General features: G+C 46.3%; 1 protein-coding gene across 3 annotated transcripts in view; it reads right to left on the reverse strand.

Annotated features, from left to right (window-relative positions):
- ALPK3 (alpha kinase 3) overlaps positions 1 to 26,441 on the reverse strand; it is a 68,805-nt gene that overhangs the window by 41,755 nt on the left and 609 nt on the right. Inside the window, exons 1-3 of one of the 3 annotated variants that reach the window (XM_080980250.1) lie at positions 17,651 to 17,685; positions 15,351 to 15,389; positions 10,540 to 10,661 (exon numbers count right to left, since the gene is read on the reverse strand). In XM_080980250.1, coding sequence (XP_080836376.1) covers positions 10,540 to 10,661; positions 15,351 to 15,389; positions 17,651 to 17,670 — 181 coding nt within the window. In that variant the 5' untranslated portion in view covers positions 17,671 to 17,685. Of the gene's footprint in view, positions 1 to 10,539; positions 10,662 to 15,350; positions 15,390 to 17,650; positions 17,686 to 26,441 lie in introns of those variants that run through there. The other 2 variants (XM_080980248.1, XM_080980249.1) reach the window with 2 other exon arrangements.

The following is a 26,441-nucleotide window of genomic DNA, read 5'->3' on the forward strand; positions in this document are numbered from 1 at the left end:
CCAGATGCAAAAGGAGGGTAGGTTGACCCAGACTTACAAACATTGCATCAAATGTCCAGATTGCAAATGAACCACATGCTAAAATATCTCCCAAAAGCAGGTTAAATTGGGACATGGCAAGTTGCGATCTAGACGTATCAAAAAAACAAACTACCCTCTGAAACCTGATTCATTGGGATTCCAGCATGGCCTGCCAAAGTCAACCTGTGCTTAAATTAATTGCATGTTAAAGCGAAGAGGAAACCCCTTTGCTGCTAAATCATATGGGAAGTTTTTCACCATATGGCAGGTTTTCACCCGTCGGAACAAACAACCGTTCGTAAGCATGACTTGGGAAGAGTGTAGTGCAGATCAGGTGATCTTTTCTTGTCACATCTGACATAAATGGGCGATGAGAACATCCCCGCTGTTCTAGGAAGTGAGCCTGCTTTGGGGGGGGGGGTGGAAACCTAAGGTTAAAAAACAGACACTTAGCAGTGGACCAGAAGCTCCATGGAGAACCAAGCATCACAGTCTGTAAACTGAACCCAAAGTTTCCATTGGACAGAAGCAACAGCGGTTGCATCACAGCCTGCTTGTGCCCTCCAAATGCCATTGGATGACAGATGCCATCTGCCTTTTTAGTACAATGACATCATGATAACATGTGTGACTGGCTGCTTCTGAGCCAAAGAGGCTATATTCTTGCTAGGATCAGCTATGGGCATACGGAACTAAGATGGGCCAGAGGGGAAGGGAAGGAATCGCTCGTCTCTAAAGTTGCTTACCCCTCCAAGGAGAGTTAAAGTTGCCCGCTTGCCTTACAAAACAGCTTCCTCTGGGTCCAGTCCTCCCTGCACCAACAAGTAGAGAGGGCACAGAGAGATGGCTCCTGCAGTGTAGCTTTTGCACCCATAGCTCCTCATGAGCAGTGGTTGGAGAACCTGTGACTTTCCGGACAGTGGAGGCTGATCCATGACGGCAAATGGGGCAGTGCCCCACCAGCCTCAGCCTGCCCTCACAGGTCTGCCTCCATATTTGCATCCAGTCTAGCGGATGGCATTGCCTGCCAGCTTCTTCCTGCTTAGGCACTAGATGGGCCAACCACCAACTGCTCACTGACACCCATTGATTGAACCCTCTTCAACTCATCCATGGCTGGCCCTCACCTAAATTCCTGGGACACACAACTACTAGAAGACCTTACCCTTTGTGTTCTCAGCATGGAACTCACTAGGGGCAAAACCAGAACAGACTGGCTTTGTTTATCCTTGGCTCTGTGCTCCAGCTACTGCCAGGCCCTCTATCTTCTGTCTCACTAGTCCCAATGGGCACCATCCACCACAGATTCTAGGCAGTTTTGGGATTCCAATACCCATCAGAACCCAGCATGGCCAATGGTCAGAGGTGATGGGGCTGTATCCTAGCAACACAGGTTCCCCCACTCCTTCCTTACAGCCTAAATGTCCCCGGGGGAACTGAGAGGACATTTGGGATCAGTGTGTGGTACACAATGCTAGATATGCCTTTGACTCAGAGGAGTCAAGGCTCATATTTCCCAACTTGTAAGCATAAGACTCGGGAGCCGATGATGCTTGTCTCAAATGCGCAACGAGCATCACTCTCCTGAATTCTGATTCCCCATGGAGCCCCCACCCCACAAAAAAATACAAAAAACCTTACCTTGCCAGCCAGCCATATTTGCCCACCTCCGCCCCCCCAGGGCAAATCCTAGCCTCCTAACAAACAGGAGGGAGGGAAATACAGCAAATAATCACTGGAAAATGTTGTTTCCCCAAGGACTACAGCAATTTAAGGGACCGAGCAAGTGAATGTTGGCTTCGGAAATCAGTTTGGCTTGCCTCAGAAATCATTTGAGCTATTTTGTGATGTTTGAGGAAAGAGTTCGGCTTATCCTGAGCCGAGCCAAAGTGAGCAAAGAGGGGAGCTTGGCCATAGCTAATTCTCAAAAGGCAGCGTTTCTCCAGCAAGCAATCTGCAGGCAACTGCTGCCTTCTCCTGCCTCTGGATTCGAGAAAAGCTCAGGCTGCATGGATCCACCCAAGGAAAGCAGCTCAATCCCAGACAGTTTCATCCTTAAGTGGCTCTTGAATAGTGCCCATTCTGGGAACCGTGCATAAGCTTGGATCATATTCTTGCAAAGCGCATTCAGCATGCCCTCTAAGCTTCAGGGATGTTTGCACAGTGATAATTACAGCTTTAAACCCGAGGCATTAACATAAGACTCATTTCCTAAACCCATTCCTATTGATTTACACACTGTTTGCACTGTGAGGGGAAAGCGTCCAGGGTGCAGCTTGGTTTTCCGCTGTGCTTCCCTGGTTATCTCTGGTCCACAAGAGGGAGGATTAAGCTCCTGCCAGAACACGAACACACACACACACACATACACGCTGAAATAGGAGTCAAACTTACAAGATACTGAATGGCTATAGGAAACCAATTTGGAACAGTTCTGCAGCGACTTGTCCGGAGGGCCTTAAGGTGGTAATCAAGCAGACTAAGGATCTCCAAGGTCACTCACTGGCTCTAAACTCTGACTTAGGGACTGTGGGAAAATAAGAGGACCAGAGCCTCTGGTCGCTCTTGCTCCATGCAGGTGTGCTTTGGGAATATAAGAGGTCAGCTTTGTAAATAGGAATGCGGTTCTGAGGACCTACACACACTCTGCAAATACACAGATGTATCCGACTGCCATTATTTATTTCACACGGCCTTTCTCTTAATCACAGAGCCTGGATTTGCAGGACAGGATTCGGAGGCAACCAAAGAGCCAACAACGGCTCCTCCGCCAGAGCCAGTTTTCACAGGAGATAGGGAGGCCAGATGCCAAGGAAAACAAGGCTCCTGCGCCCTTTTAAAGCCGTGCAAAAGGATTTCAGGGGTGTAGATTTACCTGCTGAAATTCCCTCATCTCTACAGCTCATCCCTCATCTCTACAGAAAGGGGCACATGCCCCTGTCCTCTTCCACATCTGGTTATGCAGTTATTGGGACATGGACTGGAAAGATGCAAGTTCAAGTCTCCCTTCAGCCATAAACCACACTGGGTGATCTTGAGCCACCATTGCTTCTCAGCCTAGTCTACCTCGCAGGATTGTTGTGAGGATAAAATGAGGACATCCACCCACCCCAATGTGCATAGGCAGGGCAGTATAAAAACAAGTGCACACATGTGCAAACAGGGGACGAGCTAAACCTTGCCTGTTTTTCCTCTCCGGAGGTGCCTGCCTCTCTCCTCCCAGTTTCCAAAACCAGCCTCTCTCTTTCTCTCGCAACTGTCCTTCCAATTTGCCACAACCAAGGTGACCTCCAGTGTCTCTCATTCCATCCTCTCCCTTCCCCTGCTTAGGTCTCGGCACTTGGGCGAAGTTCAAAAAGTTATCTCAGCTCACAGGCACACACCGCCTTGCAGAGAGGCCATGGCAGGGCTGCCTGGGGGGCCGAAGTCCCCTCACACAGAGAGGACTGCGCAAGAGAGCCCCACAGAGAAAGCAGGGCTCTCTAACCAGATTTGGAGCCATCTCTGCACTGCAATGAGTCCTAGGCAAAGAGTGCAACTAGCCAGGAAGCAGTTTTGTTGCAGGAATGGCTTTTAAAAGATGCAATAGCAGCTCTTTTCCTAACTTTAATCCCCTCCTTTCGAGGCTTCAGACCAAAATCCTTCGCCAAGCTTTCCTGGAGGTGCCAGGGGTTGAATCTGGACCCTTCTTTCCTTTGGGGTGTTATAGGGAGAGAACTATCCAAACGGTATAGAAATTTATTATGCGGCTAGAGCAGCAAGAATGTTACTTGCCCAAAAATAGAAAGCAGAAGAAGTCCCAGCAAAAGAAGAATGGATAAAAAAAACTTATGGAATATGCAGAAATGGAGAAACTTACTGGAAAAATAAGAAATCAAGATGACAAACTTATTATAAAAGAATAAAAATGGTTTATGGAAGATTTGCAAATAAATTGTAAACAGATAAGAACATCGGCAGGATTATTGTAATAACCTGCAGTTTTATAAAAGCGTGTATTTAAAGTGGATGAATAAATGAGTGAACTAAGTTAATTTGGATATTTAGCAACTAAAAATAAATTTAAGGAACCACAGAAAGAGGGGGGAGGAAGTCAAATTTTGAAATGTTAAAATGATTATAAAATGGTTGAAATGTATAAAATTGAAAATCATCAATCAATCAATCATCTGGGACCTTCTGCCTGCCAAGCAGATGTTCTACCCTTCTCCAATTAAAGGAGAAAGAGATCTTTGCCAACTACTCTAACTGGGGCAGCAACGGGTCCATTTCCACGTCAAATTGCCCATTAAAACCATCCTTTCAGAGGGGCTTGCCTTGCTCCTACCAAGATCTCCGACTGGTCCACATGGACGCAGTGGCTACAGAATGCAGCAAAGAGGCCAAAGTGAAGCGAAGGGCCAGCCGGCTTGCCATCCCTGCCCCTTCAGCAGTTCTTCTGGCCAAGAATCACAGGAGTGACGTGGTCAGAGAGAGCTGTAATAGGAGCTGCCTCTCTCCCCCCCCCCCCCCGCCAGCATGTTGAAGACCTGCCCAAGAACTTGGTTAGACCGTTTCCCTCCAGGGACTCTGATTACATCTCTCAGACACATCGCCAGTAGTCACAGGTGCTGCTGCTGGGGGCATTCTCTATAACTGAGGATATCATGCACAGATGAGGCTGCCAGGTTTGGCATGGGAGGAGAAGGGAGAAACCATGTACACACTTTGCATATGCCATGGAGGGATTCCCACTGTACACAACATGCACACACCATGCATTTAAAGAACATTTAAAGTCCTCTCCTGCCCAGGAATCCTGGGAACTGTAAGTTGCGAAGGGCGCTGGGAATTGCAGCTCTGTGAAAGGTAAACTACAGCTCCCAGAACTCTTGGGGACATGTTTTGAATCTGTGGTGTGTACACAGCCAAAGGCCCCCCTCCACAGGTCCTTGTGCATGCATGATTATTTGTGCTCACGATGGTGCTGGGAGGGGTGTTATATGTGACCCCACTTTCAACACTGTTTGCGTCTGCAAAAGCTTTGGGGCAGACATATCGCTTTGTTTCCCATCAGTGCAGACAGTCCAGTAGAAATCTACCCACAAGTACTATTGTTGCACTCTGACCAACCATCTAGAGAAGCCCATAAACCTGAAAGACTCATCTCCCCCCTGAGCCTTAAACTGCTGAGGACCGCAATACCTGAAGGAGCCTCTCTCCATATGAACCTACCCAGACCCTGAGATCATCTTCTGAGGCTCTTCTTCGTGTGCCTTCTCCTCAAGAGGTCCAGAGCATGGGTAGGCAAACTAAGGCCCAGGGGCCGGATCCGGCCCAATTGCCTTCTCAATCTGGCCCGCAGACGGTCCAGGAACCAGCGTGTTTTTACATGAGTAGAATGTGTCCTTTTATTTAAAAAGCATCTCTGGGTTATTTGTGGGGCACAGGAATTCGTTCATTCCCCCCCCCCAAAAAAAGAGTCTGCCCGCCCCACAAGGTCTGTGGGACAGTGGACTGGCCCCCTGCTGTGAAAGTTTGCTGACCCCTGGTCCAGAGGGTGGCAACACAAGAAAGGGCCTTCTCTGTAGTGGCTCCCCGTCTGTGGAATGCTCTCCCCAGGGAAGTTTGCCTGGCGCCTTCATTACAGACCTTTAGGTGCCAGGCAAAAACATTCCTTTTTAACCAGGCCTTTGATTGATCTGTTTGACATCCTATACCCTTTTAAAATGTGGCTCTTTTCGGGGGGGGGGGTATTGGGTTATTCTTTTTATTCAGGTATGTTGTGATCTTTTCTGTGAACAGAAATCGTGCACCCATTAGCTAAAGTGGTACTTCAGGTTAAGAACAGTTTCAGGTTAAGTACAGACCTCCGGAACGAATTAAGTACTTAACCCGAGGTACCACTGTATTATTATTATTAGTTGGTCTCTAAGGTGCTACTGGAAGGAATTTTTTTTATTTTGTTTCGCCTGAGAATCTATGGCCTTTTCCAGGAGGGAAGCAAAACAGCTGCTTTTAAAGTAAATTGTTAGACATCACAGCTGCAGGAAAGAGCCTGGAAACATGCCAGCCATTTCTGCTTGGAGAACAGAGGACATCCAGCTTGAAGACTCCATGGCCCCAAGAGTATCCACCCCCTCTCTCAGCCCAGTAACCCACACAATCCAAGCAGGATAGCCAAGGTGAGGTCCTCCAGAGATCGCTCGACTCCAACTCCCATCAGCACAGCCAGTGGCCAGTGATGGTCAGCCTGCCCCAGGCTCTTCTGTGAGGAAGGTTGGGGTGTTAATTTAATAAACTCAAAATTAATTAATCTCAGGAGTGCCAGTCCAACAACATCTGGAGGAGACCATGCCCATGAGATGCAGATGTTTCTTAATTTTTATCTGGCTGTTTTGGGGAGAAAAAGCCAGGTTCCTTGCATAGAGGAAAGTGCCCTTTTTCATACAGGACAAAACCTGCAAATGACATGCAATCTCATCTCACTCGAGAAGTTTATCACACTTCACGAAAATAAATTATGGTGGGGGAGTTGGACTGGAATTTAATTTTGTCTGCTTCTTCTTTGCAAATTGAGGCTAGGGAGGTGTGATTTGCAGCAAAAAGCAAAAAAAAAACAACTGTCAAGAGAGGAGCAGGAGGCCACTTAACTCTTTCCTATATGGCTAATTCCCCCCTCAAATCCCCCACCCTCCTGAATACATATTCAGTTTCAGGGGGTCTGGGTCCATGTTTACTTGCAGACATAGGCTTAGAGCCCAGTGAGGGAGACAATTCTCCACTTATATTTATTTACAAATTTCTATCTCACCATGAACAGCCCTCACAACAAATGAAAAACATGATGATTATAAAAATCAAAAGTCCAAGTCATGCATTAAAAGGACTTGAGAAAATTCATCAACATTTTACTGCAAATGTGTGCTAAAATACACACATTTGTGTGTGCAATTTTGTCTGTTATACATACATTGCAAAGCAATTTCCTCTAATACACTCCAGGGCTGGGCGATATATCAATATATTGTCCAAAACAGGTTTGAAATCCATATTTTTATATCGGTTTCATAATTTTTGACCTGGCAATATATTGCAAATCAGTGTGTGTGTGTGTGTGTGCGCGCGCGCTGTGCAAAGATCACAATGTGGGAAAAACCATGAAACTCCATCCTTATTTCAGACGTTGTGATATATCAGTATATAAAAATATTTAGCTGGTGATATATTGTGATGTTGAAAGCCAGATATGCCCAGTCCTAATACACTCCTTTCACAAATAATAAATTTATGCTGCTACTTCTTTTGCACATTTTACCCTAATATACACCTTTTTGTACACATTACTCCACTGGAGAACTGCACTGCGAAAAATGTGGAGAAGCACAAATTATAGAAGATGGCTGTGTTTCAGTTCCTGTGCTGTTTCAGAAAGTGCAAATTGGGGAGGTTTGCCTTTAAATGCAAACAATTGAATCTCTCTCCATCTAACTCTGGGCTGAGGAATATGACTCCAGGTGAATTTGAGGTGTGTCAACTGTTTGGTCCCATTCACACAGCCACAAGTGGCTGATTCCTTGGAAGGTACACAGAGTGAAATGAGAATCAGCAATTTCATATCCCTTGGGAAGCCTCTCCTATGACAGTGACTGCAGAAAGATGGTGGCAATTCTCTGTAATCCCACAACATGCCAAGTGTTCCTGAACCCACCAACATACATTGGGTACCATTTTTTAATTTATTGAAGGCATTTGTATGCTGCTAAATGATGCACACCCAGCCCCAAAATGGAAAACAAGGCAATTGGGAGGAAGGGTAATAGAACTGTAAGAAATCGTTTTGCTCAACATGATGCTTTACTATGTTTTTATATGTGCGGTAAGTGGCCCAAAGTGGCTGGGGAAACCCAGTCAGATGGGTGGGGTATGAGAAGAAGAAGAAGAAGAAGAACCAAAACAAAACAACAACATGGGGCTTGAACCCACGACCCTGAAATTAAGCATGTCACGCTCTACTGTTTGAGAAAGGAGAAATATTATACCAGCCTTGCCCAACCTGGTGCACTCCATAAGTTGTGGGACTCTAGCTCCCATCAGCTCCAGCCAGCATGGCCAATGGTCAGGGACAATGAGTCAGATCCCAACAACATCTGGAGGTCACAAGGTTGGGGATGAGTGGATTATTCACTTGTCAATTTTGTATTTGTCTGCATAAACTTCAGCTTGCCTGTCTTTCCACCCCTCTTTGGCTGTGTGGAGGAAAGCGATTCACTCTCCTTTGTCTGTGGTTTTAATGTAGAGGCTGAACTAATAAGTGACTACTTATTAGAGATGCTGTAGCAGCAGATCTGCCTCGACACGGGTGGACTAGTTGCCCTTTGAAGTCCCTGAAAGCTCCAGGATCTTACACAAAAGATGCTAGTCATCGCAGATACAATTGTGCCCTTGCCTAACCTCCCTCTTGCTGAGCAGAGATAATTTATTCCTGTCATTTCAAAGGAAGATACAGGCTGTCACTGAACTCTTAGGAGCAGTGACCAGGCATGCTAGCCAAGCCCCCAGCCTACCCAAAAGGAAGGAAATGCTTTTTAAAAACGGAAGGGGTGGGGATACTGTAAATTGTCTGAATATATGGGGAAAGCCAGACACGCATCTGGGAGGTGCTATTTTTACTTTGCTTTGAGGACAGCAGAGAGATCGAGACAGCAGCCATTGGTCAAGGAATGAAAGCAACAGAGAGAGAGACAGAATCTTGGAGCAGAAAGGGCATTTGAAGCCCACCAGGAGGCCAAGGGGAGAGAGGCGAAGATGAGATCACCCTGGGTGCAAAGGGTACGCCAGGAGCATCCAAGTCCACAGCTGGTGTGCAGTAAAATCAAATTATAGACTGGCCCAAATAAAATGCAACTAAGTGTTAAGGAAATCTGGGTGCGGAGTAAGCTATGCAAATCTATTTCACTATTTGGGGGAAATTTATACCATTTGCAAAAGTGTGATTTTAAAAGGGTTTGGCATTGTTTTTTGAAACTAGAGAGGTTCCTCTCAAAGACTACCCTTCCTTACAATCCCTATTTTTGGCTGAGACACAGTCACAACCTGGCAAATTCAGGTTGATCGGAAGGAATGCTCATTAAATAGCCAAGTCAATCTCCCTGCAAACCAATCAGGATTTATGCCCAATAAACAGCTCATCTGGAAGTGCCCTAAGATGAAAAAATGGCTGGAGGGAAAGAATGGTGCTGTGCTTGTTGCAGGGTGTCTAAGTAGCAAAAAAGTGTGGTTCAAATGCAAGTAGCAGGAGGCATCAACTCTCTGCTCCAACTACCAGGTTTAGGAATTCAGCCACTTGGAAGGGGATTATAAAACCAAAAACACCCTTGCGCATTATTCCAAGCCATGAAAGAAACTGTCACAAGCGCACAGATCCGGCCTGTTATCAGAAGAAGGGCTCCAGCCTGCAACCATTTATCTTGGTCTCTCAAGAGAAAACTGAAGTGCCTCTAAGAGATTCCGCCACAGTGTTTGGGAGACAGAAGCAAACATTTGAGATTGAGAGAACTGGCTGTGAGGTGTTCTTGCACCCAGAGCCAGGAAACTGACTGGAACTGGATGGTACCACAAGACTTGTAAGAGTACAGATCCTGGTAACGGACAAAAAACTCTCAGGGCTGAACTGGGAGAGCCTCCAGACGTTATTTTTATCATGCTTCAGGATGATTTCGGCTCATGATGGTACCAGGGCAGTTCTATGTGAACTGTTTCTTCACATAGAACAATACATACAATACTGTTTGTGATTACAAAAGTTTTGGGGTGGTCATACCACATTGTTTCCAATTGGTGCATGCCCCGTAATTTCCTGCTAAACCCTTGTAACTTTTTATGCTGCAAATGTTCTTTTTTATTCAGTGCTAATTTTAGACCTGACATCATGCGCAAACGCGGCAGACACACGAACACGTCTGCCACCATCATGTCTAGCTGGATCCTGAGAAAGAGAGAGAAAAAGAGTGCTGAATTCAGCAGCCAAGTTGTTCCCCAGGGCAAGAAGATTTGAGCCCAACTGCAGGGTGTGCCAATAAGTTTCCAGGCCCAGTTCAAAGTACTGGTCTTGACCTATAAAACCTTAAAGGGCTCAGGACTGCCATGCAGCAAGGACTGTCTCCCTCCATATGAACCTATCCAGACCCTGAGATCATCCTCTGAGGCTCACCATTTGTAGAATGCTCTCCCCAGGGAGACTCACCTGGCACCTTCATTGTACACCTTTAGGCGCCAGGTGAAAACATTCCTCTACAACCAGGCCTTTGGCTGATTGACATCTGATGCCCTTTTAAATGTGTTATGGGAACAGAGATTATTCGTTCGATCTTGTTAGTATTTTTACTACGTATTTTGTGGTTTTTATATTGTCATTCTATGTCGTGGACCACTCTGGGGTCTACGGCTGAAGGGTGGTATGCAAATTTAATTAAACAACAACAACAACAATTGCACTTGATCTGAATCCCTGCATCTGTGCTAACTGTGCTAACGTACCTGTCACAATGCAGGTGAACTTGGCATCTGCATCCTCGGAGACGGCGTACGACTTGAGAGTGGTTTCAAAAAGGGGCTGGGTTTCCTCGGTCAGCTGAGCAATAATTGCACAGAAGGTGCTCCTAGAAGCAATTCAAGGAACAATATTAGAACATGGTCGAGGTACGTGGCGAAGAATTGCGAAGGCATTCTGTGCCCTTGTTCCCCCCCCCCCCGCCCTCCCTGTTCACAAGGATCTACCTTACAAAGCAGCCTCACATCCCAGTTCGACTCCCACTGAGAAACTGCTGGCCGAGTTAAAAGAGACACGGCTCTGGGAAAACTGATCATGAAACTGCTCCCGTTGGTTATCAAACAATGATTGGGTCGCATCAGACTACACACCATACATTTAAAGCACATTTAAAGCACATCCCCCTGCCCCCCCCGAAAAAGAAGCAGCCTGGGTACTAGTTTATCACACACAGAGCTACAATTCCAAGAACCCTGAACAAACTACAGTTCCCAGGATTCTTGGGAAGGTATGTGTGCTTTGAATATATATTGCACATGCTGCCCAAGTCCAACCACTGGTCCACCTAGGCTGTGTACGCACCATGCACTTGAAGCACATCGTTCCCCCTTGCAAAGAATCCTGGGAACTGTAGCCCTGTGAGAGGCAAACTACCGTTCCCATGATTCCGTGGGGGAACTGGTGTGCTTCGAATATACAGTGTGCGTGGGACCCCGCACTTTTAGTTTTAGTTGAAAGGTCTTAGTCATGTCCATCCATTTAACTGGGTCTGTTCTGATGAGGCGTAACCCTAACCCATTGGAATTATAGCATGGGGACTCATCCATGTTATCAACATGGGCCAGAGTTCTGCTGCTGCCTCTCTTTGCAACATCCATCTCTGGGGGGAAAGGTTGGAGGGCTAGAATGAACCACAGTTTTTTATATTCAGACATGCCCTGACAGTCACCTGATCAAAAATGGGCACATATATCCTAACCACACCCATGCCTCTGTGATTTTACACCCAAAATACTTTTGATCCTGGACCTCTTCATGGGTCTTGGAGGATCAAGAGATGTGCAACTGTTTCTGCATCAACATATTAGACAACACATGTCATGTGGACGTGTCCCTGAATTAACTCAGAGGTATGTCCACATGTTCGACAAAGATCTGTGGATGCACTTCAAGCCATCAAACCGTGTCCCGTCTGTGAATTCTTCTTCTGTCTATTGAAAAGAGGCATGCAGTGGTGCAATGCTAGACATATTGATTCAGGGAAGTCAATCTAATGCAGTGTTTCTCAAACTTGGGTCCCCCACTCTTGGACTACAGATCCCAACGTCTCTGACCACTGGTCCTGCTACCTAGGGATGATGGGACTTATAGTCCAACCACAGCTGAGGATCCAAGTTTGAGGAAGAGTGGTCTAAGCTAAGGGATTTCAGCAGACCTGACTCCAACTGGTAAGTGTACAGTGAATTGGGGGCAGGGTCCTCCCCCAAAGCAAATACCGGAATTAAGGGTGGGGTTTTCCTTGGGTCCATGCATAGAAGGGAAAGGGTTAACCCTCTCCCCAGCCCCATCGCTACAATATGCCTCCCGCTGATCTGCTATTTGCATTGAAAAAATAATTAAGTGAAAAGCGAATGCCAGGTCTACTTTTGCCCCCCCCCCCTTTAGAAAGACTTAATTGCATCTAAAGAGTAAAAGGTAAAGGTAAAGGACCCCTGCCAGTTAAGTCCAGTCTCGAATGACTCTGGGGTTGTGGCGTTCATCTCGCTTTACTGGCAGAGGGAGCCAACGTTTGTCCGCAGACAGCTTCTGGGTCATGTGGCCAGCATGACTAAGTCGCTTCTGGCGAACCAGAGCAGCACACAGAAACGCCGTTTACCTTCCCACCGGAGTGGTTCCAATTATCTACTTGCACTTTGACGTGCTTTCGAACTGCTAGGTTAGCAGGAGCTGGGACCGAACAACAGGAGCTCACCCCGTTGCGGGGATTCAAACCGCCAACCTTCCTTTCGAACTGCTAGGTGGGCAGGAGCTGGGACCGAACAACAGGAGCTCACCCCGTTGCGGGGATTCAAACTGCCAACCTTCCAATCGATTGGCAAGCTGTAGGCTCTGTGGTTTAGACCACAGCACCACCCGCGTCCCTTCTAAAGAGGTACCTGCTAATATTATTATCTCCACCCCATTCACTGCTTCAGTCACCTGTGCTGATGAGAAAAGTATCACAAGCACACACTGGTTCCTAAGTTGCTCCCCAGGGGACTGGGGACGACGACACCTATTTCTCCCTGTGGCTATTGTGGAACTATGAAACAGCTGCAGTTCGAGCAGCCATGGCATCTAATGCACAATCTGCACCATACATTTAAAGCAGTATTATACCACTTTAAACCGTCACAGCTTCCCCCAAAGAATCTTTGGGACTGTGGTTTGTTAAGGGTGTTGAGAGTTCTTGGGAGACCCTTTGCAGAGCTATGATTCCCGGAGTTTCCTGGAAAGAGAGACTGATTGTTGAGAATGCAGGTCACAAACAGCTAAGCCAGAAAAGCTGGAAAGAAAGAAAAAAAATCCAAGCCCCCTAGAAATCTGATGCCGGTGGCCAAGAATTCAAAATATTTTTCAAGCCCCCACAACAAGCTTGAGGGCTAAATATTTGCTTTGAGGAGGAAAAGATAAGCCACACTCGCTTCTCAGGGATCCACATTCTTCATCCAGTATCAGATTCCCATGCAATTTGGTATGCGCAAAACTACGGAGACCAATGGAGAATGCTCTTGGGGTGCAGCCACACCACACACTTCATCACTGTTTTGTGTGCATGTGTTTCCCCATCCCCACTTCCTTCCTTGGTTCCAGCCCAGGCCATTTCCCCAGGACATTTCCATTGCAAATTGCAGCCTGGAGCTTTGCTGAATTGCGTGACTGCTCTTGTGCGTTTATATACAGAGTCCAATCACTTTGCTGGAAGGAAAGGTGGGAGGAAGCAAGGGAGATGGGGGGGGGTGCGATCAGGCTCACCTTGTGTTTAAAGAAAATCAGCAGAAAGTCTAGGTAAATTGGTGCATGGATAGGATGGTGCAAATTTACCACGGTAGGCAGGATGGACAACAAGGAATGGCTTCGATCCAGCTCCATGGTGCAAAAATGTCTATTACCTTAATAAGGTTCAGGATTTTGTGCAAAGACACACACACAGAAACATGTCCAGTGCAAACCTTGGCGGATCAGGAAGTGTGTGGACTGCTGAAGTTTTCCTTAAATGCATTTAAATCATGAAACCTCCCTGTCTTTAACACAGCATAAGAGCCAAATTTTAATATACGCCGTCAGAGAGCTGCTTCTCCCTTATAAAGCCCCTTTTAGGAGACGGCCCACAGCTTGGTGGCAGAGCACATGCTTGCATGCAGAAGATCCCAGGGTCAATCCCTAGCATCTCTGAGTAAAAGGATCAGATGGCAGGAAAGGGGCAAAACCTCCACCTGAGACCCTGTAAGAACTGCTGCCAGTTGTAGTGCAGGTCACTAAGTTAGATGAACAGATATTCTAATCTGCTGGAGGACAGCTTCCTATTTTTCTAGAAAGGGGTGATAAAGAGTTGAGGATGTGCTTAACACAGGCATAGGCAAACTCGGCCCTCCAAATGTGTGGGGACTACAACTCCCATCATCCCTGACCACTGGTCCTGTTACCTAGGGATGATGGGAGTTGTAGTCCCAAAACATCTGGAGGGCCAAGTTCGCCTATGCCTGGCTTAACACTTTCCCTTCTAGCCCTTTTCCGCCACAGATCTCTGTCTCTACACAAGCACTCCCCAACCTTGTTGCATGTCTCCAAGCTCATTTTTATCTTTCAGGAACCCCACAGTAGAGAGAGTTTCAGGAGGAAAGAGGTCTGGCAGGAAAAGGGTTCAGCATCCCCTCCCCACTCCAAATTGCCCCTTCCTCAAGGTGCTTTGTAAAAGAGAAGCAGTCCTCAGACTAATGTACATCTCATCTAGCTTGGAATTTACTCATCTCTCCTGCTCCTGTTGGGACAGGAAGGAATCTGAAGAAGATGGGTCATTTTATTCACAAAGGAGACGTTTCTCCCTTCCCTATGAAATCAAACTCTCTGCTATTCTAGCACACCCCTCGTCCAACGCTGAAGCATTGCCAATACCCATATTCAGGAGATTTGGTGCCTGCTCCTCAGCGACTGGTGACAAATCTGGAAAAGCCAGATAGCCTTCCATAACCTTTGTCAAGCCATTTCACATAGCAAACGCAACTTATTAAAGCCAGCCTCTCCCAACCTGGTTCCCTCTAAATGTTGGGGACAATGACTGCCAGCAGCGCTGGTGGGTCTCATAGTTCCAAACATCTGGAATAACGTTGGGTGGTGCCCATTTGGACCGGTAGGGTGGAAGGGAGGGAGACTAACAGTAGGCACAGCCACCGCCTGATTGGCTGTAAGAAAGAAGACAGGCAGGTGGGGGCTGGCTGAGGGCAGACTGTGGTTGGTGGGGCAGTGCTATGGGGCCCGCCTCCAGTGAGAAGGCACCAGGTTCGAGGGAGCTGACTTGAACCAAATAACAAAAGCATCCCAGAGTGGGGGAACAGCATCCTCCTTCTTTAAAACTATCCCGTTGTGTATTCCACACACCTTTACGGAGTTTCTTCAGTACAAGCAAGCATAAGCATGCAAGATCAAGGCAGCATTGTCAGTGCGGTTAGTACCCCTGATCTCAGTGGGTGAGTTGCACAGAAAGTCTTCTTGACCCCGGAAGTGTGCAGTCAGACAAGACTAATACAATATCATTTACCTTCCAAAGCTGGAGGGAGATAACCGGCTGGTTGATAAGCTAAGCAGAGACAGCAAACAAAATAATTAGAATTTAAGAGTAATAATAAGTAATAATAAGAAAGCATAAAAGGGAGCTCAAAACAACAGTTATTGGGATGTATTAAATGAGTCCTCGCAACACAAGTCAAGAGACTATTAATAAAATTCAGCTGCCTTCTACCGCCTGCCAGTATAAACACACAACGCTGTAAATTGCAACCAAAGGCTATGAATGAAAAGGGTCATTAACAGCAGGGGAGAAAGGCAAGGGCAGTTCTGTATATCCCCCAAATGCCACTTGGAAGTGTTAGGCAGGCATCGCACGGTTGTGGGCACAAAGCAGCGAGGGCTGGCACAGTTGTCAGAATGAGATTTGGGGCAGCGGATTGGCAGCCCACCTTCTCCACTGTGAAGGATGAGGATGGGACTGGGTTCCAGGACCCATTTCCTTGGCCCTGCAAAAGAGCAAATGGTGCTGGATTCACCCAGGAGAGAGCCACCAGGGACTGCACACCGGCTGGGCTGGGTGACCTCTGACAACTTGACCCCAAGGTGTCGACATACCTCTCGGGGAAACCAGAGACCTGTTTGAGCAGGATCTGGTAGTAGCTCAGCTGGAGCACGAAAGCATTCCAGAAAGCAGCTATATATAAATAGCCCCGCTCTTTCTTAGTCAGCTGTTCACCTCCCTAACAGCCCTGCTTGCGAGCCATTCCAGACAATAACGTCTCCTTGCAATAGAGCCGTCGTTATTAGCTCATTTATTAAGGTGGTTCCAGAAGTTCATCCCCTGGAGAAGTGCCACCATGGCACATGGGACACAGCGTGGGTTGAAGGAATCAGGTGACACAAGGGGCTAATTGGGTTCCATTTGGTGATATAAAGTTTCCAGTGTTGACCTGCTTCTTCAGTTAGCGTCGTTCGTTGTTCAGGTGCAGAAGAGACCAGGGAACCTGCTGGCCTCCAGATTGTTGGTGATCATCAACTCACACCAGTTCTAGCCTTCATGGCCAATAGTCCAGGGTGATGGCAGTTGGATTCTCACATCTAGGAAGGGGGTATCACATGTTCCCCATCTCTGAGCTACTGAGCTGCTCTCAAATGACCATCCCACCTTACCTTAGCTACTTATTTGACCGGTCCCAGCCTGCCTCCAGACTGTCAGCTCTATAGGATGAGCAAGTAAAATCCTCAATGATACACTGGGCAATAGATATTGGTCATAATATAGATATGAAAGCATGGGAACGATTGTGGAATATGGATATAACATTTACAGCATGTTACAGTCTAAGAGAAAATTATTTGAAAATGATGTATCGATGGTACCTAATACCGAGTAAATTGGCAAAAATGTACAAATTAAATAAATGTTGGAAATGTAAAGAGAAAGAATTTTTTTTAAATCATATGTGGTGGTCTTGTAGTAAGGTTAAAGCTTACTGGGAAATGATATACAATGAATTGGAAAAGATGTTTAAAATAAAGTTTGTGGGGGGGAAACCAGAAGCCTTCCTTTTGGGAATTATAGGGACAGAACTACCCAAACTATTTAGAAATATTTATGTATGTGACTACAGTGGCAAGAATGTTACCTGCCCAAAAATGAAAAGAAGGAGAAGTCCCAGCGAAAGAAGAATGGATATAAAAACTTATGGAATATGCAGAAATGGCTAAACTTACCAGAAAAATAAGAAATCAAGACGACAAACTTTTTAAAAAAGAATGGAAATGGTTTATGGAATACTTACAAACTTTAAACATATAAGAACATTGACAGGATTATTGTAATAAACGGCAGTTTTATAGGAGTATATATTTAAAGTAGATGAATAAATGAACAAATTAAGTTATCTTGGATATGCAGAAAATATTAAAAATAAATTTAAGGAAGCACAGAAAGAGGGGGAAGGAAGTCGGGTTTTGAAATATTGAAATGATTATAAAATTATTGAAATGAATAAAATTGAAAATAAAATAATAATCATCATCATCATCATCTGACTGTCACCTCTACCAGAAAGTCTGATACAAATCTGAAGAAGATGGGTCACAAATGCTTCCAGTCACTGTCCTCTCCTCTATTAAGAGCCAGTGTGGTGTCATGGACTAGGACTGAGGAAACTCAGGTTCAAAATCCTCCTTCTGCCATGAAGGTCAGAGTGTGACCACGGGCTGGGGACTTATCTCTCCCCATTGACCAGGCAAGGGCAAGGGCTGGAAGCCCAACCACATCTGGAGGGTACAAATTCCCCATCCCAGCTGTCAATAAATGCATACCTATCGCCAACCTCCACCATTCCAGCTGTGTTTTCCCTGTCTGGGCTCAGAGACCCAGTGTAAACCTGGCTCAAAGGAACACAAAGCTGGGAAGAAGTGGTTGCAGGAGCAAAACCAGTGAGCAGGGGAGTTCAGCCCCTCTGCTCTGCCCATGCCTTCCCTGCTTTGAATCACCCACTGTTGCAGCGTGACTGGTGCAGCGTGACTGTCCCTATTTCGAAAGGCCAAAGTAGACATGACATTTGCCGTGTGGTCTGGCGTTGCATATTTCATTTTTCTTCAACCAAGAGCTGGCACAGGGAGCAGGTGCCAAGCTTGATCAGGGCTGTGGCGTGGAGGAGGGGGTTTGTAAGCTCCCCCCCCTTGCATATATGGGAGGGGGGTTTTCTGCTCAGGCCCGTATTGGGCCCAAAGGGTTAAAGCCCTGCCCTCCCAAACCACAGTCCCAACCCAGCTCGCCCCCCTCCCCAAAGGAAAATGGAACTCAGTGCTTGGAAAGTTTATTTTTAAAAGCATTTTTTTCCAGGTCAAGTTCAAAAAGGAACAAGTTCCATTTCAGTTCAATTCACAGTTCTGTCATGTGGTCCTCCGCGGGGTTTTTTCCTGCCTTCAGAAATGTACCAGCTGCTTTGCTAAAGTGCAAAATATACTTAAGAAGACTAAGAAAGCATCACAGAATGCAAACGGGTACATATTGTGGACAACTGTTCTGTTTCATGTCCCCAACCATTATGATATTCAAGCCAAAACAGCAGAGCCACTTTTCAGACAGCTAAAAATTGTAATTGCAATGGCCACAAACACACACAGCCGTGTGATGAAACCCCTCTCTACCAACTATTTATCTGTGCATCTATCTAGTATTCAATTAAAATTAAAATTGGATTGGATTAAATATCACCCAAAGTGCCACAGCAAATGGAACTTAATTCATGTTCAGTTCACCTGGGAATTATAGGAACTCATTTCAGATATATCGTAATTTTGAGATTTTCGAATTAATTCATCAAATTGGTTAAACTGAATTACATCATTGCAAGCACTGGTGGAACATCACAACGCCAAATGTCATGTCCAACATCATGTCTCATTCGGTCCCATGACACAATTCACGCTATTTCAGCTAGCTAAGGCTTTGGGGAAACAAGCCTGTCCCTTTAGTCCTTTGAAACAGGACCACTTGGTGGACAAGCCACGACATTCCCAGTTCCCAACATGGAAAGTGCAAGTGGAGGAGCCAGAGAGAGCGACTCAAAGGACAGCCTCGCAGGGGGCTGAGAGCCAGGGGGCTGACGCAAGAGACATTCTACACAACAACCCTGGAGGATCACCACTGCACAGGGCAAAGCTTAAAGACCTACACTGGCTCCCAGTACGTTTCCGAGCATAATTCAAAGTGTTGGTGTTGACCTTTAAAGCTCTAAAAGAAGAAGGAGAAGGAGAAGAGCTTGGCTTTGATATCCCGCTTTATCACTACCCGAAGGAGTCTCAAAGCGGCTAACATTCTCCTTTCCCTTCCTCCCCCACAACAAACACTCTGTGAGGTGAGTGGGGCTGAGAGACTTCAAAGAAGTGTGACTAGCCCAAGGTCACCCAGCAGCTGCATGTGGAGGAGCGGGGAAGCGAACCCGGTTCACCAGATTACAAGTCTATCGCTTTTAACCACTACACCAGACTGGCCTCGGTCCAGTATACCTGAAGGAGCGTCTCCACCTCCATCGTTCTGCCCGGACACTGAGATCCAGTGCCGAGGGCCTTCTGGCGGTTCCCTCCCTGCAAGAAGTCAAGTTACAGGGAACCAGGCAGAGGGTCTTCTCAGTAGTGGCACCCACCCTGTGGAATGCCCTCCCACCAGATGTCAAAGAGAAAAATAACTACCAAACTTTTAGAAGACATCTGAAGGCAGCCCTGTTTAGGGAAGCTTTTAATGTTTAATAGGTTATTGTATTTTAGTGTTTTGTTGGAAGCCACCCAGAGTGGCTGGGGAAACCCAGCCAGATGGGCAGGGTATAAATAATAAATTATTATTATTAAAGTGGGTCTGGGTCAATCTGTTTGCAATGCAAATGTCTTTTTAAAAAAGCCAAAATGCTCATCTCCATTACAGGTATTTCTCTTCCACACCAAAAAGTAATCCTCAGCCTGAGAGAAGCTCAAAGGGGATGCCTATAAATGTTCTTGGGTAGTAAAAGTAAAGGGACCCCTGGCAATTAAGTCCAATCGCGAACGACTCTGGGGTTGCAGCGCTCATCTCGCTTTACAGGCCGAGGGAGCCGGCGTTTGTCCGCTTCCGCAGACAGTTTTTCCGGGCTGCTTCTGGCAAAACCAGAGCAGCGCACGGAAACATTGTTTACCTTCCCGCCGGAGCGGTACCTATTTATCTACTTGTTGCTGTGTGCTTTCAAACTGCTAGGTTGGCAGGAGCTGTGACTGAACAACAGGACCTCACCCTGTTGCAGGGATTCGAACCGCCGACCTTTCGATCAGCAAGCCCAAGAGGCTCAGTGGTTTAACCCACAGCGCCACCCGCGTCCCGTTTCTTGGGTAGTAGTGCAATTAATAATAATACAGAAGTACCTCGGGTTACAAACACTTCGGGTTACAGACTCCGCTAACCCAGAAGTAGTACCTCGAGTTAAGAACTTTGCCCCAGGATGAGAACAGAAATTGTGTGCCGGCGGTGCGGCGGCGGCAGGAGGCCCCATTAGTGAAAGCACACCTCAGGTTAAGAATGGTTTTTGGTTAAGAACCATCCTCCGGAACGAATTAAGTTTGTAACTCGAGGTACCACTGTAATAACAACAACAATTTTATCATTCATATTATTATTTATACAATTGCTGTGGCCAGCAACATGAGCATTCACATAGCTGCAAAGGCACTGGAGAAAAGAGAGAGTTGTGCTTTTGCAATGTGTTGACTCTTCTCTGTCAAGTTTGAAGAGCAGGATTTGAATCCTAAATATCTTTGAAGCATGCAGACCATCTGGGAAGCATGTGATTGGGGGGTACAACCGGCTGAGGCATGCCCAGTGCATGTTTTCGCATATTTACAAGAGAGAAAAAGGCAATAGCATGGCTTCTAATGAATCAGAAGACTGGTCCATCTAAGCCAAACAGACTGACAGGTGGTCTCTCCGTCCTCCAGAGAATGGTCCCTCCTAGTCCTGGTAACTTGAATGGAGGAAGTTGCCTTACAGCAAGTGGGGCCATCTAGTTCATTAGCATCTATACCAGAAGTAGGGAGCCTGTGGCCTTTCAGATGTTAGCACAGAGGTACAGAATCAGAGTTGGAAGAGACCAGTGTTCAAAATTCCCCAGGCGCCAGGCGTGTTTTGTGACTGGCACAGGCTCCATTGGCCACCATGGGGAGATCGCTGGATGCCAGGTTGGCAACTCGCTGGCTGGCGTTGCGGTGCTGGGTGCAGTGGCAGCACCACAACAAAAGATGTGCATCAAAAGATGAGCATCTTGTGCTTCAGCGCAGCTACACAAGTCAGCTGGCTCGCTGAAGGTTACCATTTCCCCGAGAGCAGCAAAATTCCCAACATGTTTCCCAACATTTATTGCATCGCTATCCTGCCCTTCATCCAATTAGCTCTCAGCAGCATACACACCGTCAACAACCCTGCAGGGTAAGTTAGGCTGGGGTATTATAACTGGCCCAAGACTACACAATTAGCTGTATGGGGACATAGGGGTCTGAATTCAGGGCTTCGCTACATCACCCTTGATTGCTACTGATGACAGTCAACAAGAGTGCTGAAAAATCATTTGCTACACTGGGGGTGCCTTTAAGGTAAGAATGCCGTAATATGTGAAGCAGCTCTTTATCTATAGACATCTTAGACCTAGGGGTGAATCAACAGATTCCAGAGAATGTGTGGCAGTCCATGTTTGGAATCTACAAGTTTGTCTTGCAACTTGAGCTAGCCTATGTCACACAACATCGCTGGGGGAAAAGCCTCCTTAAAAAGAAATCTGAATCTACATCAAGTAGATACAGCTATCGTACATTTTAAAGTCAAATCACCTCTGTGACTAAACCCGCATTCCCCAACCAGGTGTCTTCCAGGTGTTGTTGGACTACAACTCCCATCATTCATTCATTTTCATTCATTTATTTATATTCAAACAATTCCTTTACCACTTCATCACAGTCGTCTCTAAGTGCTGCGCAAGCAAACCAATTACAAAACAACCAAACATGAGTTAAAACTATAAAATCCAATTTTAAAGACTGCTGGATTTATTTTTGGGTTTTTTAAGTTTTCAGTTGGCGCTGGACATTCAACAGGAACGAGACTGGTCTGACCTCAACTGGAAGGGAGATCCACAAAACTGGACCCACAATACTGAGCAGACGTCTCCTTGTGATTGTGAGCCTTGCATCCAAGCCACCCATGGGAGATGGGGAGCCCTGAATCCCTGAAAAAACCCAGTGATCAAGGAGGGATGCCTTTGTATAGAAATCACACCCTCGGCCCATCTGGTGAACCACTGTCACTGCCAACTGGCTCTTACAGCAAACGATGGGCAGGCGTCAAGAGAGCAAGATGCCGGTTGCATCATTGCATAGTGTGGAAAGCCACTGCACTGAACATCTCAGCTGAAAGTGCAATGAGAGGAGCAATGGCGCTGGGCGGCTTTATCCTCAGAGCGCCACGCAAATTCAACTTATCATGCTGCTGAGTGATCCAGAGGCCTGCCCACCACTGCTGGTACCTCCAGCCTCCAAGCCACCTGAAGCAGCTCTGCTGGACGGCTCTTTGAGGATGCAACGGAGGAGGCAAAATAATTCTTTTGCCGCTTGGTAGGCAGAGGTGTGGCCTACAGGGTTCGAAATTCCCCGGGCACCAGGCACGCTTTGCGACCGGCAAGGCTCCAACTGCGACCACATGGAGATCTGTGGATGGCAGGTTGGCGACTGACATCTCCACCTGGCTGGCTGGCTCTGTGGTGCAGCGCATGGCAGCACGGCGACAAAAGATGCACGTCTTGTGCTTCTGCGCTGCTGCGCGAGACAGCTGGCTTAACCGGCAGCAAACTTTGCTCCTGCGCTGCCACGGGAACTGAAATCCTAGGCGCATTTTCTTGAGGATCAGAAAGCCCCTCTGGATGCAGCGGACAAAGATCCTTGTGCCTACACTGCCAAGCTTGCCCAGCCTGGTGCCCCCGTCTCTTTTCGTTGAAGCTTGAATTTGTTTTTCACCCCCTGCGTTCCAGTCGCCTGCCAGCGTGCTGCACCGCCCAGAGCTTTCCTCCGTAAACCAAGGAAAACAGCAAGCTCTGCGGCACCAGAGAGGAGCCCCGTGAGGGATCATGTCAGCAGCCCTCCACGCCTCACCCTCCCACAGCAAGGCCAAGGCTGTAACAGGATCACCCGCTCAATCCACTGGGAAATCCAGCAGAGCATTTGGGAACATATTCAGTTCCATTAGTCTCCTGGGGCAGAACATCCACATTGCGCCCCCCCCCCCCGCTGTCCTGCAGGGTGAGGCTGCTGCCAAAAGTCCAGACTTCATCCCTGCTGCCTGGGCTGATGGGAGTCGTAGTTCAACAATATGTGGAGAGTTCCAGGTTGGACTCGCCAGTTGCAGTCACCTGATTCGTCACTGTTATGTACTAAGTTGAATAGGATCCAAAATGCTGCAGTCTGGTTGGTCCTAGAACAACAGGATTCAGAATGCAGCAGTCTGATTGGTCCTAGAACAATAGGATCCAGAATGCAGCAGTCTGATTGATCCACAGGAGCCACCCAATGCAACTCCTGGTGGAAGTTAATCTGCAACCTGATTGGCCTACAGGAGAATCCCAGAATTAGCCAATCACGTGGGGCCCATGGTGTAAATAATGTATATAAAGCAGACATTTCGGGGGAACCTGCATTCCTCACTACTATGAGCTGAATAAAGAGCATGAAATCCACACTCGACTCAGAGTATATTTCAGTGACCAAACACCAAAGCTGCCCAGGATTTTTGTAATCCAAATGTCCCTTGACTCAGGTGATGGCCCTCCAAGCAGAGCAGGACTCACAGATCTAATCATCCATAACCATTTGCCATTCTGTTTCCCCATCCCTGCTCAGACGTGCTCAGTTTGTAGTCTTGCTGTCCCAAGCACAGCCTCACAGGGCAAATCTTATATACGTCTACTCAAAAGTCAATGTGGCTTATTCCAACGTAAATTGGTATAGGATTGAAGTCTTAAAACAGCTCTTTCAGCAACTGATCCAAGAACTAGGAAACCCAGCACACCGTTCCCAAGACTGCATGCCATTGTCAGTCCAGAAACTCTCGGAAATGTCAATAGTTGCTCACATAAGAAAAATGGTCAGCAACGATGAGAAATCAGGGCTGCAGGCTGGCATTGATTTCTGAGTTCTCCGAAGTTGAAAAACCACTGCGGTGATCTCAAAAGTTGCTAACAGTCCACAAGGATGACTCACTGGCTCACTCATAAGGTTGACTCACTACAAGGGAGGATGGCTAAGCTAAGACTTCTTATGCAAGCATGAACTGCAAAGAGCCACATGTTCCACACTCACAAGAAAGCAATCTTTTAGTGTGGCACTGGATTTCTCTGGAAATCCCTGTCTACACCTTCACTGTACTGCTTTTCAATGCCTGCTAAATACATTTTTTGTTTTGGTAAGCCTAAACCCAGCCATTTAGTTCTATTATGCATATGTGCTTTTAAAACTTGAGTTTGATCATTTTGTTGTGTCAATGGTTTTGAAAGTCTGTTTTTAATTGCTATCTTTTAAATGAATATTTCATACTATTTAAAACCGCTCTGAGATTTATTTCGCTGATTAAGTAGTACACAATTCTTGCTTTAAATGAGGGGAAGATACAATATCATCATTTGAACAAAGAATTTAATAAAGATAGGATACAAGGGTTTGGGGAACAAATATCACAACTGGAGCGAGATCTGTTGGAATGGAATGTAAAAGTGCTGTCTAAAATGTAAAAGATATTATTGGAATGGGAGACAAAGGATGAGCAAGTAAAATCCTCAATGATACACACTGGGCAATAGAAATTGGTCATAATATAGATATGGAAGCATGAGAACGATTGTGGAATATGGATATAAAATTTACAGCAGGCTACGGTCTAAGAGAAATTGATATGAAAATGATATATTGATGGTACCTAACACCGAGTAAATTGGCAAAAATTTATAAATCCAAATCAAATAAGTGCTGGAAATATAAAGAGAAAGGAGGTTCTTTTTATCATATGTGGTGGTCTTGTAGTAACATTATACCTTACTGGGAAATAATATATAATGAATTGGAAAATATGTTTAAAATAAAGTTTGTAAAAAAAACCCCAGAAGCTTTCCTCTTGGGAATTATAGGGACAGAACTACTCAAAGTGTATAGAAATTTATTCATGTATGCAACTATAGTGGCAGGAATGTTACTTGCCCAAAAATGGAAAGACGAAGAAGTCCCAGCGAAAGAAGAATGGTTACAAAACTTATGGAATATGCAGAAATGGCAAAACTTACCAGGAAAATAAGAAATCAAGATGACAAACTTATTATAAAAGAATGAAAATGGTTTATGGAATATTTACAAATAACTGTATTATTATATTAACCTGCAGTTTAAAAGAATATATATTTAAAGTGAATGACTAAATGAGTAAATTAAGTTAATTTGGATATTCAGAAAATATAAAAAACAAATTTAAGGAACCGCAGAAAGAGGGGTAAAGAAGTCGAGTTGTGATTATTGAAATGCATGAAACTGAAAATCCTAATAAATGAAAATAAAGAGAGGGGAAGAGAGAGTTCTCTAAATCAGCCCTTTCACTTGTATACATAGAGCTTCCATTATTGGCCCGCAGCTTAATAATAGCCATTTGGCAGCTGGTGCAGAGCCAATTCCGAATGCCCAGGCAGAAGTCGCCTCTGCAAGCCTTGGCTTGCCCCGGTTGCTCTCTGTCCTCCCAGGCGATTCTCCTCTTCCTCCTCTTCTCCTGGGTATCCCTCAAGGCCAGCGAGAATGCCTGGCGCATCGCGCCCGCTGATCAGCTAGGTCCTTTGTTAGCAGCAGGGAACGAAACAGACCTCTAGGAAATTGCTGTAATAAAACAGCTTCCTCCCTCCTCCTGGTCCATTGGACAAGTTCACCAGGGCACCCAAAAGCCCTGGAAAAATAATCTGCTTTATCCCTTTGTCGGCCTCGAGGAGGAGGTTCATAGCCTCACAGAACTATCAACTGTCCACGAAACTGTAGATTTGTGAGTGTGTTGTTTACTTGTGGTTGCTCACGAGAGAGAGAGAGAGAGAGAGAGAGAGAGAGAGAGAGAGAAGTGCATTTTGCACATTCTCCAAGGCACCTTTTCCTTCATTTATACTTCCAACGCGGAGAGGGGAGGGAAGCAAGGCCCAACACTGAAATCTGCACAATTTAAATACCTCTGGCACTTTAATAAAGTACATAAGGTAAGAAGAGCCCTGCTGGATCTGGTCCATCTGTAGCCCAGGGCTGGGGAAGGGTGCTGGAATACCTCTCCCATTATCCCTGGGTTCACCGGCCAGGCTGGCTGGTGCTGATGGGAGTTGGAGTCCAGCATCCAGAGAACCAAAGGTTCATCCCCCACCCACCCAGAGGAACTACAAACCAGACTCGTGGGAAACTGCCCTCCCCAATTTCATGCCCCAGGTCGCCTGATCCTATGAGATAGGACGTCGAGGCTCCATGGAAGGACTGCCACGGTGGTTACCGGTCCACCTCTCCTCCTTTCCAAGCCCTCTAAGCGAGCGGTCCC

Source organism: Podarcis pityusensis (genome assembly GCF_964106645.2).
Source record: "Podarcis pityusensis genome assembly, chromosome: 14".
In the NCBI taxonomy this organism is placed as follows: Eukaryota; Metazoa; Chordata; class Lepidosauria; order Squamata; family Lacertidae; genus Podarcis; species Podarcis pityusensis.